Source organism: Coenobita brevimanus, chromosome 106 (genome assembly GCF_032717465.1).
Source record: "Coenobita brevimanus isolate Jiangsu-jjx chromosome 106, ASM3271746v2, whole genome shotgun sequence".
NCBI lineage: Eukaryota > Metazoa > Arthropoda > Malacostraca > Decapoda > Coenobitidae > Coenobita > Coenobita brevimanus.
In genome coordinates this window covers 1,432,501-1,450,000 of record NC_137059.1, presented here as the reverse complement: position 1 = coordinate 1,450,000, position 17,500 = coordinate 1,432,501, and the positions used below count along the sequence as shown (strand labels likewise).

At 41.7% G+C, this 17,500-nt stretch overlaps 1 protein-coding gene across 1 annotated transcript; it reads left to right on the top strand.

Moving 5' to 3' along the window:
* Nucleotides 1-4,388: 4,388 nt before the first annotated feature.
* LOC145416466 (organic cation transporter protein-like) lies at nt 4,389-15,595 on the top strand. The gene is made up of 11 exons (XM_080285422.1): nt 4,389-4,470; nt 6,430-6,619; nt 7,053-7,164; nt 7,594-7,697; nt 9,206-9,360; nt 11,437-11,605; nt 11,847-11,994; nt 12,708-12,796; nt 13,771-14,030; nt 14,346-14,530; nt 15,365-15,595. The coding sequence occupies exons 1-11, from the start codon at nt 4,389-4,391 to the stop codon at nt 15,593-15,595; spliced, it is 1,725 nt and encodes a 574-aa protein (XP_080141548.1).
* The last annotated feature ends 1,905 nt before the right edge of the window (nt 15,596-17,500 follow it).

The following is a 17,500-nucleotide window of genomic DNA, read 5'->3' as shown; positions in this document are numbered from 1 at the left end:
GATTCTGTTTCGTTACTGTATTCTAGTGTTTTATTCATGCAATCTGTGTCGATATTAAAAAAGATATATGGAGCAAAAATCACGATATTAATGGTTAGTTCGGAAAATTAATCGCTTAGGAAGAGGTGTTAGGGAGCCTTCTTATCCCACGAGACTGCTGGCCACATTGAGCTTCTCGTTTATTATAAAATGATGTGAATTTGTTTTGTCATCGTACTGTCTATACCCTGTTCAATTTAACTTGGCCTAAAATTGCCATCACCTAGAATTCCGAGTTGTAACAATTGATTAACACTAGGATATGGTGCTAGTCACGAAGAAGTGCTGTGGACACGATGTAAAGCCGTCATACTGCCATTTTTCTGCCACCGAGCTACGGGAAATAAGCTGCAAAAGAAAGAAAAAATCGGGGCCAAGTTAAAATGCATGAAATATGAACCCAGTAGACTGCAGGCTGAACTTGCTCGCCTCCTGTAGTCCACCATCTTCCTTCTGGGGGATAGGGAGGGAGGTGAGGAATATTTGTATACCAGGGTAGCAGAGACGCAGGGTTATATCAGTGCCACCACGTGAAGGCTTCCATCTCCACCACCATCATACTCTATTATTATTATTATTATTATTATTATTATTATTTACACCGAGTGATGTGGATGTGTTGTGGCATTGTTTATTGTTATGTTTACTGATTGCTATTTACACCGCATGATGTGATGTGATGTTTACTCTGCTATTCACACCGCATGACGTAGATGTGTAATGTTTACGTTTTTACTCTTTGCTATTGACACCACATGACGTAGATGTGTAATGTTTATGTTTTTACTGTTTACTATTAACACCGCATGACGTAGATGTATAATGTTTATGTTTTTGCTGTTTACTATTAACACCGCATGACGTAGATGTATAATGTTTATGTTTTTGCTGTTTACTATTAACACCGCATGATGCAAATGTGTCACGTCATTGTTCTGGTATCATTTGCTATTCACACCGCATCATGTAAGTGTGTTATGTCAAATTCCTTGTACTGTTGGCTATTCGCACCTCACGCCACTTCCCGAACACAAACCGGAAGGAACTGATGGCTTCAACTCCGAGAGGATGACAAACAACTAGCCCAAGCACCTTTTCCTTGACGATTTATTTTGGACATGACTGGTCAATATCCTCTTTTACGTTATTTATGCTGAGTATGGCGATATTGGAAGGATTTATGCTACACAGAAGAGGATAATATGGTGTTATAAACTAAATAAATTGCTTAGGAAAAGGTGTTAGGAAACTTCCTCAACCTAAGACCCGTATTCTCGTCAGTTAAGGAAGCTCCCCTAGCACCTCTTCCTAAGCAATTTACTTTATTAATTACACCATGCCATCCTCTTCTGTGTTACATTAATCATTCCAATATCAACATAATCTGCATACATAACGTACAAAACTATATTAGCCAGCCATATCGAAAAATAAATCGGTAGGAAAGAGGTGTTAGGAAGCTTCCTTAACTGATGAAAATAACGAGCCTAAAACCAGACACAAGGTTCTTTATTCTCGCCTGTTAAAGAAGCTCCCTAAAACCTCTTCCTAAGCGATTTATTCCTGCATACGCCTAGTGCCGAAGATGGTGGTATTTGAGTTATTTGGTCACAGATGAGGATAAGAAGGGGTAATGAGCAAAATAAATCGCTTAGGAACATGTGTTATGGAGCTTCCTTGCCTGATGTGAATACGGGTCATGTACACGATTCACCCTACGGCCCGTACTGTCTCTGGGTAACAAGGCTCCTTTACACCTCTTCCTGAGCGATTTATTTTGCTCAGTGCTCCTTAATTTCCTTTTTTCTTCTCCCCCCCCCTTTTTTTTCTTGCTTCTTCCATCTTAATATCGAAAATAGTTGCATGAATAACACACTAGAATATAGTAACGAAACAGAATCAGGAATAGATCGGTCAGGGAAAGGAGTTTGTAAGCTTCCTCACCGCATCAGAATACCAAGACATTCAAAGTATCTCTCTCTCTCTCTCTCTCTCTCACACACACACACACACACACACACACACACACACACACACACACACACACACACACACACACACACACACACACACACACACACACACACACACACACATACTGTACATTAATGTCAAAAGTATGATTTAAGTATTGAATATATTTAACACATGTGCTCCCAAACCTGTATCACACACACACACACACACACACACACACACACACACACACACACACACACACACACACACACACACACACCTGCATCTCTCTAAAGCAAGGTATATGAGTGTCCTGTCAGGTAAGGATTAAGAACAGTGTAAAAAGACACCTGAAGTTTTATGAAATATAGTTTTTTTTTTTTTTATGCTGGGAAGAAGGAACCAAAGGCCACGAGCCCGCAATAACTGCTCCTTCCAAGAGAAAAACAAAATACAATAGAGAGCCAAATTCAAGATCCGATCATTTCGAGATGCCTGGACACACTGCGTTTGAAAGACTGGAGATCATAGCTAGCAGGAAATACAGACAGAGGGAGACAGTTCCAGAGTTGACCTGTTGCATAAATGAAGGACTGGGAGTAACGGTTAACTTTTGCATTAGTGTTGGACAGAAAAGGGATGAGAGTTTGCTGCTAGACGGGTGCTACGCGCCCGTCGTCGAGGTGGAGGGATGCAAGCAGACAGTTCAGAGGAGCAGTGACCATTGAAGTAGCGACAGAAAAGAGATAAAGATGCAACAGTGCGGCGAAGAGACAGAGGTTGACAGAAGTCAGTAAGAGGAGAAGAGTTAATAAGACGAAAAGCCTTTGACTCCACCCTATTGAGAAGAGCTGTATGTGTGGAGCCTCTCCACACATAAGAGTTGTACTCCACACAGGGGCGGATAAAACCCCTGTATAGTGTCAACAATTGAGCAGGGGTAAAGAAGGTACGGAGTCGGTACAGAAAAAAATATATAAGATTAAAAAGAATGTACGAGGTGTATAAAATATATAAGATTCTGAATGCAGTGCTATTTCTATCTTCTCAATTGTTCTTTCATCTTAACTAAAATCTTCTTACGCTAACTTGGCCTAAAATTGTTGTCTCCATCTTCGAGTGCTGAGTTGCAGCCATTAGCACTAGAAAATGATGCTAGTCACGATGATGATGATGATGATGGTGGTGGTGAAGGTGGTGGTGGTGGTGGTGGTGATGATGATGATGATGGTGAAGGTGGTGGTGGTGGTGGTGATGTTACTGACGATGATGGTGACGATAATAATAATAATAGTAGTTGCGGTAATAATAATAATAATAATAATAATAATAATAATAATTTCCCTTAACTGTAGGTCTAACACCGTAAAATCGAAGAAAGAAAAAAGAAGAAAAGTATGTAAGCGTAGATTAGAGTGAAAGAAGAGTGAGAAGTGTGAAGAGTGAAATATAGGGTGAGAAGAGTGGAGTGTGAAGCCAGTATACGATGAGAAGTGTGAATCAGAGAGTTTGAGTGAGAAGAATGATTTAGGGTGAGAGAAGTGTGAAGTGTGAAGAGTGATAGGCGGGGTGCAGAGCTGGTAGAGTGACTTAGACAGTGACGAGTGTGGAATGAAATGGGAAGAGTGACGTGGAGAATGAGAAGTGTGAAATCTAGAGTGTAAAGAGTGAAGTGTTGACAAGTGTGAAGTGATCCAAAGGAAGCGATAAGTATGAGTTCAAGAATGCGTGTGAACAGTGACAAGTGTGACCAGAGAAGCGTAAAGTGTGTGGCGTGGTTATATCCAGATCTTGAAGCGTGATACCTGGAAAGTGTGACTAGTCAAGTGTGATGCGATCTGTAAACAGTGTAGGGTGAAGAGTGAAAGGTTAAGTGTGAAAGTATGAAGGGTGTGTGTGTGGCGTGCATAGATATGGAGTGATTAGTGTGACGTGTTAATTTCTAAGTATGTGAGAAGGTAGTATGAAGAGTGAGGAGAATGAGCTGCTGCGTGTGTAATGTTTGACTGTGATGTGTACACGGTGAAAAAAGTGTGACTAGCCTTACTAACCAAGTCCTCTTTAAAAAAGTGTGAGGAGTGAGGGGTTAAGTGTGAGAAGAGTGAAGTGTTCGATGTGTGTCGTACCTAACTAGTGTGACAAGAGTACTGTAAGTTCACCAGGAAGTGAAGTGTGACCTGCCCCACTAACCCTATAGAGAAGCGTGAAGAGTGATGATTAAGTGTGAAGTGTGGTGAATGAGAATATAAGGTGAAAGTGTGAAGAGTGACAAGTGAAAAATGAGAAATTAATGTATACTACTTTACCAGGATGTGAGAGTGAAATAAGAGTGACCTGCCCTACCAAGCACACCAAAGAAGCGTGAAGAAGCGTGAATAAGGAGCGTGAGGATGCGTGAACACTTCGACACCATCCTAACCACTCTAGGAACCGGAAAATGGACATTCTTCTACGTCACCGTCATGTCTTACTGTAAGTCTTGAGATGTCTTTTTAAGATTACTCTGCTTTTCCTTCCCTGACCTTGATTTCCTCCCTTCTGCGACTTATTCCCTGCGGCACAGTGATAGGAAATGAGGATGCCGTGACTCTACATCCTTGCCAAAGCACTTTTTCGTGACTAGCCTTGTATTTTTAGTGTTAATCTATTGTTACGACTCAGCATTCAAGACAGAGAGATGGCAATTTTAAGTCAAGTTAAAATGAGAAGAGAAAATTCAATCTTTTAGTTCAAGACCAGTATCCTTGTAGGTTAAGGAAGCTCCCTAACACCTTTTCCTTAGCGATTTATTTTGCTTATTACAAATTACTGTCCTATCCTGTGTTACATCTTCAAACACCGCCATACTATGCAGAAATTAAACAATGTACAAAGGGAAATTAACCAGCCACATCCTGAAATAAATCGCTAAGAAAGAGGTGTTAGGGGACTCTTAATCTCTTTCCCTATGCCTTCTTTATTTCCATCCTCACTTCTTTGACATCTTCTTCTGGCTTAATCTTTCTTAATCTTTCTCTCCTTTATTTCTTCTCTCCTCCTGGTGTCTTAGTCTGCTTCTTCCTCTCTCTCTCTCTCTCTCTCTCTCTCTCTCTCTCTCTCTCCCTCTCTCTCTTTACGCTTCCTGCTGTCTCTCTTTCCTCTTCACTTTAACACTGTAATTTAGGTTATAATGAGAGAGAGAGAGAGAGAGAGAGAGAGACAGAGAGAGAGAGAGAGAGAGAGAGAGAGAGAGAAATCCAACCCCTAAATCATGACTTTGCAACACCTAACTTACTCTTCTCTCTCTCTTGATGCCATGCTGCCTACCTCTTCCTTCATCCTTATCATTCTGCCTACCTCTTCCTTCATCCTTTTCATTCTGCCTACCTCTTCCTTCATCCTTATCATTCTGCCTACCTCTTCCTTCATCCTTATCATTCTGCCTACCTCTTCCTTCATCCTTATCATTCTGCCTACCTCTTCTGTCATCTTTATCATCTTTTTCCCGTGTCTGTCCTCCTCTCTTCCTGTTCTTCCCATCCTTCCTGTCACCTTTGATTATTTTTCTTTTCAGCAACAGGTGGCTCTACACTGGGTGACAATTCTGATGGCTTCCTGTAACCTAGAAAGCCATTTACAACGCTGGGTGGTAACCATATAATCAAATAGCGGGGCGATGTGGACCTTACTATGGTGTCCTTGTTAATTGGGTGGGGAGACGCAAATGCGGCGTCCATCTGGGAACCAACAGCAACTCAGATAATGTCTTCAGAGCCTGAGAGTGTTAATACAATCGCTTGGAAGCAACGATAATAAATAATAATGGAAGAAGGGTTAAACAGGAAGGAAGTAAGGATACAAGGGAGCCTCCTAGGGCCACAGGGACACTGCCTAGGGGGGGAACTACAATGTACCGGCTTACACTCCTACCCTGACCTCCCGACTTGCCGTACACCGACCCTCCCGACTTATGCAACCTCCCGATTAGCTCAGCTTCCCAGTGCAACCATCCGACTTGCACCTCCCGGCTCCTTCATCTGCTTACAATATCCTTCCTTTATTTCTCCCTCGCTTATCAGACTCCTTCATTTATCCGGCTCTCTCCCTCATTTACAAGAGTTCTCCCGTCATTTATCGGTCTTCTCTCTTCAGCTGACGTAATTTATTCCTTCATTTACCTGACTAATTGGATATTTATCGGATTTATCTTTCCCAGCCTCTCCCACTTGCACAAACCTGACCAAAACACATGCTTAACTTCTACACACACCCGACATCCTCTACACACACCCGACGTCTACACACACCCGATCTTGCACACACACACCTAAATTCACAAAACTACCAGGCATACATTTCTTGATTGTTATGGTCACCACCCAGCGTAGCAAACGACCTCTTGGATTATAAGAAAACATTTTGCTTGTCACTCAGTATTTTCTTCTCCAACAGGGTACTCTCTGCTGCCCTGCCATACACTGGCGGGAGTTTACCTCTCCCCCCCCATCCCCCACTCCTGCGTCTCACCCCCCTACGCCCACACGCCCACCCTCAGCCTCCCGCCCAACGCCACCAGCCTCACCCACGCCAACGCTAGCTACAGTACCGACAACGCCACCCTCAACGCACAGGCTGACGTGGAGTAAGTGATAGGCGTAAGATGAGACCCAGGTTTGTTAGTTTGTAAACCTTGTGTGTTATCTGTTTTTATTTTGGAAGACTAAATCGCTGTGAAAAATGCGTTCCGACATAGTTAGATAATTTAGGAAGTTTTTTGAGTATGTTCAGTGGTTCATTTACTTACCGATGATGATGATGATGATTGATGATGATGATGATGATGATGATGATGACTTTTCTCTTAATGATGATGATGATGATGATGATGATGACACTGTTGATACTGACGAAGATACTGCTGACGATGACGATGATGATGATGATGATGATGATTGTTCCACCTGATGATAATGATGATTGATTCACCTGATGATAATGATGATTGATTCACCTGATGATAATGATGATTGATTCACCTGATGATAATGATGATGATTGTCCCACCCGTTCCACAGTTCATCATGCAGTTACCTAGTAGTGGACAACAGTACTGGACAACTGGTGGAAGAGGAGTGTACTGAGTGGATATTTGACACATCCACCTTCTCATCCACCGTCACGTCTGAGGTAGGAAGTGGAGGTGGAAGTGTTATTGAGACTGTGTGGATATTCTAGTGGGAATATTGTGGACTGTTTTTCCACTTTCATGCTTTTTTACACTGTTTGTGGATCTTACCTCCCTTGTTTAGGTGGGTAAAATGATGATGATGATTAATAATAATAATAATAATAATAATAATAATAATAATAATAATGTCTACTCCTATTACTTCTACTGTCACTAACACTAACACTCCTATTGCTGCTACTACTACTACTACTACTACTACTGCTGCTGCTGCTGCTACTACTACTACAACAACAACTAATAATAATAATAATAATAATAACAACAGCAGCAGCAACAACAGTAGTGGTAGTGTTGGATGTAGTAACATTAATAGCAGCAGATAATAATAATAATAATAATAATAATAATAATAATGGCCACATCAGTTTCAGCTGATATGTGGACGGAAGTATCTACGCGCCACCTACCAGAGCATGTATATGTTTGGAATGATACTGGGAGCTGCCTGCAATGGATTTTTGGCTGACAGGTAAAGTTAATCTCTCTCTGTCTCCCTCTCTGTCTCTGTCTCTGTCTCTGTCTCTCTCTCTCTCTCTAGCTATCCAAAACCGAGTGTGGGAAAGCTTATGCGGATGAATTTTGACACAACACTCTCTCTTCTCTTTGACCTTCGGAGGCTTTGTTCGTGTGTAGAGGAAGTGATTTTCGTTGATGCGTAAACAGTAACACTTCTGCAACCGGATATCCTTTGACTCCTATCCTCGGCTGGTCAGAAAGCTCCCTAACACCTCCTTCATACCGATTTATTTTTGGATACGGCTGGGTGATGTCGTTTTGTAAGTTATTCATGGGGAGTATCAATGTCTTTTTCTGCAATTTTGCTACATGAAATAAGCTGCAAAAGGACGAAAATCTGGGCCAAGTTAGATTTAAAATAGTATAATAACCAAGGAGACTCATTCCTACCCCTCTGAATAGTAACCAAGAAGACTCATTCCCACCTATTTGACTAGTAACCAAGGAGACTCATTCCTACCTATGTGACTAGTAACCAAGGAGACTCATTCCTACCTATCTGACTAGTAGCCATGGAGACTCATTCCTAACAATCTGACTAGTAACCAAGGAGACTCATTCCTACCTATTTGACTAGTAACCAAGGAGACTCATTCCCACCTATTTGACTAGTAACCAAGGAGACTCATTCCTACCTATCTGACTAGTAGCCATGGAGACTCATTCCTACTTATCCGACTAGTAATCAAGGAGACTCATTCCCACCCGTCTGACTAGTAACCAAGGAGACTCATGGCTACCTCATAACTGCGGATCACCGACTTATTCAACCACGTCTTTATTACCTGTAGGTGTGGGAGCTGCCTCGATTGGCCAGGTGAGAAAAAACAATTAACGAAGGTCACCTGTATTTTGGCTGATACATGGTGTAGCCTCCTTCATAATTACCGATATATACCTGTGATTAAAGGTGAGCACTACCCTATTAACACTCTCAGGCTCCCATAATCAATTCACCTGGTTGATATAACAGAATTTTGTTGCAATAAAAAGACTAAATGATCCTCTTCTTCCCATTTGATCTAAACTTCCATCTCTCCATCTTGACCTCTGAGTCGTAACACCGTATGAACCCTAAAACAAGGTCAGGTTAGGTTAGGCTGGGTTAGAGTGGGTTGGGTTGGGTTAGGTTAGAATGGGTTGGGTTAGGTTAGGGTGGGTTAGAGTGGGTTGGGTTAGGTTAGGGTGGGTTAGAGTGGGTTGGGTTGGGTTAGGTTAGGTTTGAGTGGGTTTGGTTTGGTTACAGAAGAGTACATTCTGTGTGTGTGTGTGTGTGTGTGTGTGTGTGTGTGTGTGTGTGTGTGTGTGTGTGTGTGTGTTTAATTATTATGCCTCAACTCCCTTACTCTACAACTGTTCTCTCTCTCTCAATATCTCAATCAGTCCATTCATTCATCCATCAATCCATCCAACCATCAGTCTATCTGTCTATCCATCTATCTATCTATCTATCTATTTCAGGTATGGACGCTGGACGATGGTAGCTATCTCAACAATAACATATACAGTGACAGCTCTGGGATCTGCCTGGCTACCTACTCTCCCTACCATACTGACAGCCAGGTTCCTCTTGGGCTCCATGCATCCCACCTCACTACAGTCTGGCTACATCCTGGGTAAGACGTGCATCATCATCATCATCATCACCATCATCATCATCATCATCATCACCATCATCAAGATCATTTAGGTCATCATCGTCATCACTGTCACCAACATCATAATCATTAACCTCATTTTTATCCGTCTCCTCTCCCTCCTCCTCCTCCTCCTCCTCCTCTTCTTCTTCCTCCTCCTCCTCCTCCGCTTCTTCTTCCTCCTCCTCTACCTCCTCCTCCTCCTCCTCCTCTTCTTCCTTCTCTTCCTCCTACTCCTATTTTTTTCAGGTTATGCTCTGAAGTTTGGTGATAGAACAGAACGAAGATAGATAGACAGACAGATAATTAGAGAGAGAGAGAGAGAGAGAGAGAGAGAGAGAGAGAGAGAGAGGAAATACAGTAACTCTCCGCCACAGTGTAAAGTCCTATCAGAAACACAGACCAGGAGTTTCCGTGAGATGTTATGATATACTCTTTAAACTATACCCTTTCTACTCTAACTTGGCCTAAAATTACCATCTCTCCATCGTGAATACTGAGGTATAGGAACAGATTAGCACTACAAATGGTGCTAGTCACGAAGAAGTGCTAGGGAAAGGATGTAGAACCATGTTAGCACTACAAATGATGCTAGTCACGAGGAAGTGCTAGGGAAATGATGTAGGGCCATATAATTCTCTTCCCACCACTGAGCTACGTGAAATAAGCCGCAAAAGGACGAAAATCTGGACCAAGTTACGGTGAAAGAACTGTAGCATAAATTCTATACCTCAAAGGACGATTTTTCCACCGTTTTGCTGCTCTGTTTAGCCTCAGACGATTTTGCTGACTAACGGGAAACCCCCTGAGGCATGAATAATAACAATCTCAGGCTCCTATATCTCTCAGCTGAATGAAATAGGTTCAATTGGGGTTGAATACTAGAGTTGACCCCACCTTGAGAGGGCTAAGGTTCCAAAGACTCACAGCTGGATAAAATCGTCTCAGGTTAACTGGGAAAGAATGCTAGAGTTGATCCGACCGTGAGGGAGGTACCAGTAGCTATCAACCCACTTATTATAACTTCCTCTAAGCTGAATAAAATCGTCTGCCATTAGCTGAAGTTAAAATACAAGAAGACGCAACACGAGGAAAAAGAAGCGCGACCAGAACAGTGAAAAGACGATGAATGAGACGAGATTCCAACATAATTCCCGCAGAGGCGAAAGACGTCCTGTATGTTTACCTCCATATCATCACCTGTGCTGGGCTATTAAGAGAGAGATGCACGTGTAGAGCTTATGATTTTAGGGTCTTTAATTTGCAATTATCTCTTCCTTCGTGCGTAGTTTGTTCGTGTGTAACAATGGTGATAATGCACAGAGAGATGTTTTATTGTTGTAGTTATATGCCAGTTAATACACACTTGGTTATAGACTAACACGCATACGCATAATTACACGTGATACTTACTCGCACACCTGTATCATTAACACACACACACACACACACACACACACACACGTATCATTAACACACCCACACACACACACACACACACACCACTTCATTCTCAGCCTCTTTTTCAAATTTCCCCCTATCAACGTGGGGTATCACTACTCTTAGCCCAAAAAATAACTTATATATCCTTTATTATCGAACGAATTTAAATGAAACTCCGCCCATACAAACTTCAAAATATATCAATCACGTACGGCATCTGAGAACCTTCCTGGAAATTGAGGTTAAAGAGAAATAAAGAGAAAATGAAAGGCTGCTGAGTGGACATTAGTTATTTTAGAGAGTCTGCCCTTCACCATTCTTTACTCTCCTCCCTCCGTTTTCTTTACTCTGATTATGATGATGATGATGATGATGATGGTGATGGTGATGACGATGATGATGACGGTGATGACAGTGGAATAATAATAATAATAATAATATGATGATGATGATGATGAGATAAAAGGACAAGATAATGATGATAATGGTGGTGGTGGTGATGATGATGATGATGAGATAAAAGGACAAGATAATGATGATAATGGTGGTGGTGGTGATGATGATGATGATGATTGATGATAATGATGATGTACCTCCGCCCTCCTCCCGCAGCCATGGAGGTAACGGAGGTCAAGGTCAGGTCACAGGTGGGAGTGCTACAGTTCGTAACGTGGTCGATTGGCACCCTCCTCTTCAGTGCCTGGGCCTACCTTATCAGGGACTGGAGGTGGTTGCAAACGGCTGTATCGCTGCCTTGTCTACTTTTCTTACCGGCGTTATGGTTAGTGGACTCTCTCTCTCTCTCTCTCTCTCTCTCTCTCTCTACTGGCACTTTCGTCAGTTGTGTGTGTTATTGTTTTACTGCTATTATTATTATTATTATTATTATTATTATTATTATTATTATTATTATTACTATTATTATTATTACTATTACTACTACTACTACTGCTGCTGCTGCTGTTATTCCTATCAGTCCTCTTTATTCACTTATCAGCACACCTGTTAACGCATTTACCCAGCATCCTAGGTGAGTCCCCACGTTGGTTGGCTGTGATGGGGCAGCACCAGAGGGCACTGAAGGAACTGAGGAGGGCGGCAAGATGGAACAAAGTAACGCTGCCGAAAGATGAAGACTTGTTGAAGATAATGAAGAAAGTAGAACAGGAGGTAATACTCAGTCCCTTATTAACCTTAGTAGTACAGGTATTACAAGTACATGATATTTGTACTACGGGATATTAATAGTACATAATATCGTACTACCGCAATGTATTAGTACAAAAATTACAGTAACAGGTAATATTCTGCCCCATATATCTTTACTGTTGTAGGATATTACTAGTACATAATATTTGTACTACGAGATATTACTAGTACATGATATGACTGCTACAGGATGATGATGATGATGATGAAGATGGGAAGAAGGGCCGAGATAATGGTGGTGATGGTAGTGGTGGTGTTGGTGGTGATGATGATGATGGTGATGGGAAGAAAAATCAAGATAGTGATGCTAATGAAGGTGGTGATGGTGGTGGTGGTGGCAGAGATGATGTTGATGATGATGATGATGATGACGATGCAAAAAAGAGTGAAGATGATGCTTAAGACGTTGCTTCAGCTCCTTATTTATCTATCATTGAACTTAAGTAACTTTCCAGGCTACTTATAAATCCTATCTATCTATTGCCAGACGCCTGCATCCCGTTAGGGTGGCCACAAACAATTCGCCTCCATGTCGCCCTGTCCAATGCCACATCACTGCCTTGCTCCCAGCTCACACACCCCTCTCTCATATACCTCTCCACCCCATCCCTCCATCTCATCCTCGGCCTCCCTCTCCCTCTCCCCTCTTACTTATAAATCCACCGTCTTTCCAGGCAGTATCCATAACCAAATCGAGTGAAGCAGAGGGTAAAGAAAAATCCAGAATCCGTCAGGTTGTGGACCATATCACCATTCTCGTCAGGTGAGTCTCTCTCTCTCTCTCTCTCTCTCTCTCTTTCCACATCACGCCGCCCTCCCTCATACACACCCATCCCGTATTCTCACAGGGTAAGAAGGCTCCCTAGCACCTCTTCCCTAGCTATTTATTTTCCAATCTGCTTAATACCTCCTGGTTTGCTATTTAGATCGCTTTCAATATTGACATAGACTGCATGAATAGCACACAAGAATACGTTACCGGAGCAGAATCAGGAATAAATCGGTAAAGAAGAGGTGTTAGTAAGCTTCCTAACCTTACAGGAGTACCGCCCATATCCAAGTGTAAAATTAAGTTTGTTGTTGATATATGTGAAGGATAAGTTCGATTCTGTCTCTTATATATTGACTATAAAGATGGCTATAATATGTTGGAATAATTTTTGACATTAGGAACAGTTATATTCTCTCTCTCTCTCTCTCTCTCTCTCTCTCTCTCTTCTGTGTGTGTGTGTGTGTGTGAGTGGTTTTATCAGTCTACCTACCTACCTACCTACCTACCTGCCGGTCTATCTCTTTATCTGTCTATCAATCAATCATCCAACCAATCAAATCAACAAATCAACCTACCCCTCTACCTGTCTATTTGTCGATCTACCTGTCTATCTACCTATCTATCTCTCTCTCTCAGTCCATCCATCTATCAATCTACCTACTTACCTATCCATCCATCCATCAGTTTATCAATCTACCTTCCTCCCTATCTATCCATCCATCCATCCATCTATCATTCTACCTACCTACGTATAATCCATCCATTTATCAATCTACCTACCTAACTATCAATCCATCCATCAATCAGTCTATCAGTCCACTTCCCTACGTATCCATCCATCCATCAGTTTCTCAGTCTAGTTACCTACGCATCAGTCCATCCATCCATCCATCAATCAGTCTGCCTACCTATCCATCTATCCATCCATCCAGCAGTCAAACCACACATCCATCTGTCATTTCCAGGACGCCAAAGCTACGCAAAGTGTCCCTCATCATGTGCCTCGACTACTTCATGGTTGGAATAATATTTTTCGGACTGACCCTGGGAGCTTCAAACCTAGGCGTGGACCCCTTCGTGTACATGGCCATCTCGGGCACTGTTGAGTTGCCTTCTAACACTCTCCTTATCCCCTTCGTCGCCTGCATGGGACTGAAGAAAATGGTGACCTATAACTTTGCGATCGCTGCTGTCGTTCTCCTCGTCCAGCCTCTGATGCCGACGGGTAGGTGACGGGTAGGTGGGTAGATTGATAGGTAGATGGATGATTGGCTACGTGGATGGATGGGTGGATGGATGGATGGATGATTGGGTGCGTGGATAGGTAGATAGCTGGATGGATGAATGAATGGATGGATGGATGGATAGACAGCTGGATATCGATAACACTCATAACAGGCAAACTGATGTGCCATATAATTCTAATCCAGCGTACCCCCTCAGAAATCAGTATATCTTTTTCTCCCCTCCCTATCTTCAAAACTCTTTCTCTGCCTCCCCCCCTCTCGAAAATTATCTCATTACTTCTCTCCCTCTCCAGATCCCGCCTGGATATCAATAACACTGATAATGATAGGGAAACTGGGTGGATCCTGTGCCTTCAGCGCCCTCACCTTGTACTGTCTTGAGCTGTTCCCGACGGAGGTGAGGTCGCAGGGGATGGGGGTGTCAATGATGGCTTCAAGAGTGGGTGCCATTTCCGCCTCCTTTATTATGAGTGCTCTGGTGGGTATTTATTTATCTATCTGTCTGTCCATCTATCTACCTATCTGTCTATCTATCTGCCTATTTGTCTATCTGTCAGTCTCTCTCTGTGTCGATGATGGCTTCTCGTGTGGGAGCCATCTCTGTCTCCTTTATTATGAGTGCTCTGGTGCGTAGCTATTTGTTTCTCTGTCTATCTGTCTGTCTATCTATCTGCCTCTTTGTCTGTCTGTCTGTCTGTCTGTGTCGATGATGGCGTCTCGTGTGGGGTATATATCATCTGTCTATCTGTCTATCTTTCCATCTATTTATCTGTCTATCTCTGTGTCGATGTTGGGTCTTGTGTGGGAATCATCTTATTTAGTTCTAGGTCTAAACATCATAGAAAACGTAATCTCTCCCCACCTCTCTCTCTCTCTCTCTCTCTCTCTCTCTCTCTCTCTCTCTCTCTCTCTCTCTCTCTCTCTCTTCAAAGGGGGACTTGACTATTTCATTCAGACCCACACCGGATTTTTGTAATTTGGTATTCTTTTTTATTTAGTTATTGTGCTCTCTGTCTGTGGCTGTAATTGTACTTAATATAATCATTTTTAGCCCTTACATGTGCCCTTCCTGCTTGGCTTTCAGCGCTAACGTTCACACACACACACACACACACACATCAATATTCCTCCCCCTCCACACACATCATCATCATCACTCCCTCACACACACACACAGCATCACTCCCTCTCTCTCTCTCTCTCTCTCTCTCTCTCACACACACACACACACACACACACACACACACACACACACACACACATCATCATCATCATCATCATCATCGCCCCCTCACCCATTTTCTTTTCACAGGACACGCAAAACCCTTGGACAATCTGCGTAGTCTTTGGAGCAGCGTCCTTACTAGCCTCCCTAGCCGTAGTCCCGCTGTGGGAGACTCAGCATACTAGACTACCAGACACAGTAGCGGATCTGGAGGGCTACGAGGCTACGCAGGAGGGCTACAAGGCTCCCCAGACTACCTCAGAAAGCCAGGAAGATGAGGGTGTAGATCAGATGTCGAGAGATGATGTCAGATGTTAAGGCTCGACTTAGCTTCCTGTTTATCTATCTGTCTGTCTGTCTGTCTATCTGTCTGTCTCTGTCTCCTTGTCCACCTGTTCGTTTATCCATCTACCTATCTATCTATCTATCTATCTATCTAAATATGATGATAGGCTAATAATAAGGATGACAATGATGATGATGGTCTAACACTTCTTCATCATTGCTAGCAACACTGAAACATGGGATGCAGACTAATTACACCTGCTAATCACAGGTATTCCATTAATGACCTTTACAAACTCAGGTGATCAGTGAAGGGGTCAACAGGTGTCCTTATCAATTAAGGAAGCTCCCTAACACCTTTTCCTAAGCGATTTATTCTGCTTATGACATCTTACTGTCCCCTTCTGTGTTACGTAAATCCTTCCAATATCGCCATACCCTGAATAAATAACGTACACAAGGATATTAACCACCTACACCCAATAATAAATCGCTAAGGAAGAGGTGTTAGGGAACTTCCTTGGGCCCAGGTGCTTGGGAGAGGGAGAATATCGTAGAGTAATATCGGTGCAATATCTTGGGGTAACAGTAGTATCGTAACGTATTGTAATGATGGATTTAGTCCCTTCTAGTAATAATGTATAATAGTAATGCGTGGTAATATTCTGTAGTAATATCTTGTAGGAATATTTTAGTCGTAGGGTAATATTTGAACGTATTTAAATGCTCTGTAGTAATATTGTGTAGTAGTGGCTTGTGGTAGTTTAGTAATATTCTGTAGTAATATAGCATAGTATTAGCCTGTAGTAGTGTTCAGTAGTAATAGCATGTACTGTAGTAATATTTTTGAGTAACATTTGCAGTAATATCCCGTAGCAATATCCTGTAGTAATATGGAAAAGTATTATCCTGTAGTATCATAATATTATTTTGTAGTGATATTCCTCTTGTAGTAATATCCTGTAGTAAATATCTTAGTAATATCCCTCAGTGCCTCGTAGAACTCTTTTAATATCCTTTCTCAATATCCCAGAGTAATATTCAGTGTCAATAGCAAGGAATATCGTGTACTAATATTTCTGAATTAATATTATAGCTATTACACTCCTTACTCTAACGACCTAATATTCCCATCTCCCCATCTTGAATTCTAGGTCGTAACTCTAGATTTACACTTAGTTATGATGCTAGTCACGAAGAAGTGCCTTGGACAGAATGTAGAGCAGTTGAATCTTGTTTATCGCCACTCATTATTATTATTACTGCTATTATTATTATTATTATTATTATTATTATTATTATTTTTATTATTATTATTATTATTATTATTATTATTATTACTTTTATTTCTTTATCACCAACATCATCATCATCATCATCATCATCATCATCATTATCTTCTTTTTCTTTTCTTCTTCTTCGTCTTTTTTCTTCTTCTTCATCGTCATCATCATCATCATCATCATCATCATCATCATCATCATCATCTTCATCTTCTACTTCATCATCATCATCATCATCATCATCATCATCATCATCATCATCATCATCATCATCATCATCATCATCATCTTCTACTTCTTCTTCTTCCATTTCGCTATCATCATCATCATCATCATCATCATCATCATCATCATCATCATCTTCATCTTCTACTTCTTCTTCTTCCATTTCGCTATCATCATCATCATCATCATCATCATCATCATCATCATCTTCATCTTCTACTTCTTCTTCTTCCATTTCGCTATCATCATCATCATCATCATCATCTTCATCTTCTACTTCTTCTTCTTCCATTTCGCTATCATCATCATCATCATCATCATCATCATCATCTTCATCTTCTACTTCATCATCATCATCATCATCATCCTTTTCATCTTCTTTTCTTTATCACCACCACCACCACCATCATCATCAAATTAAATCGCAATG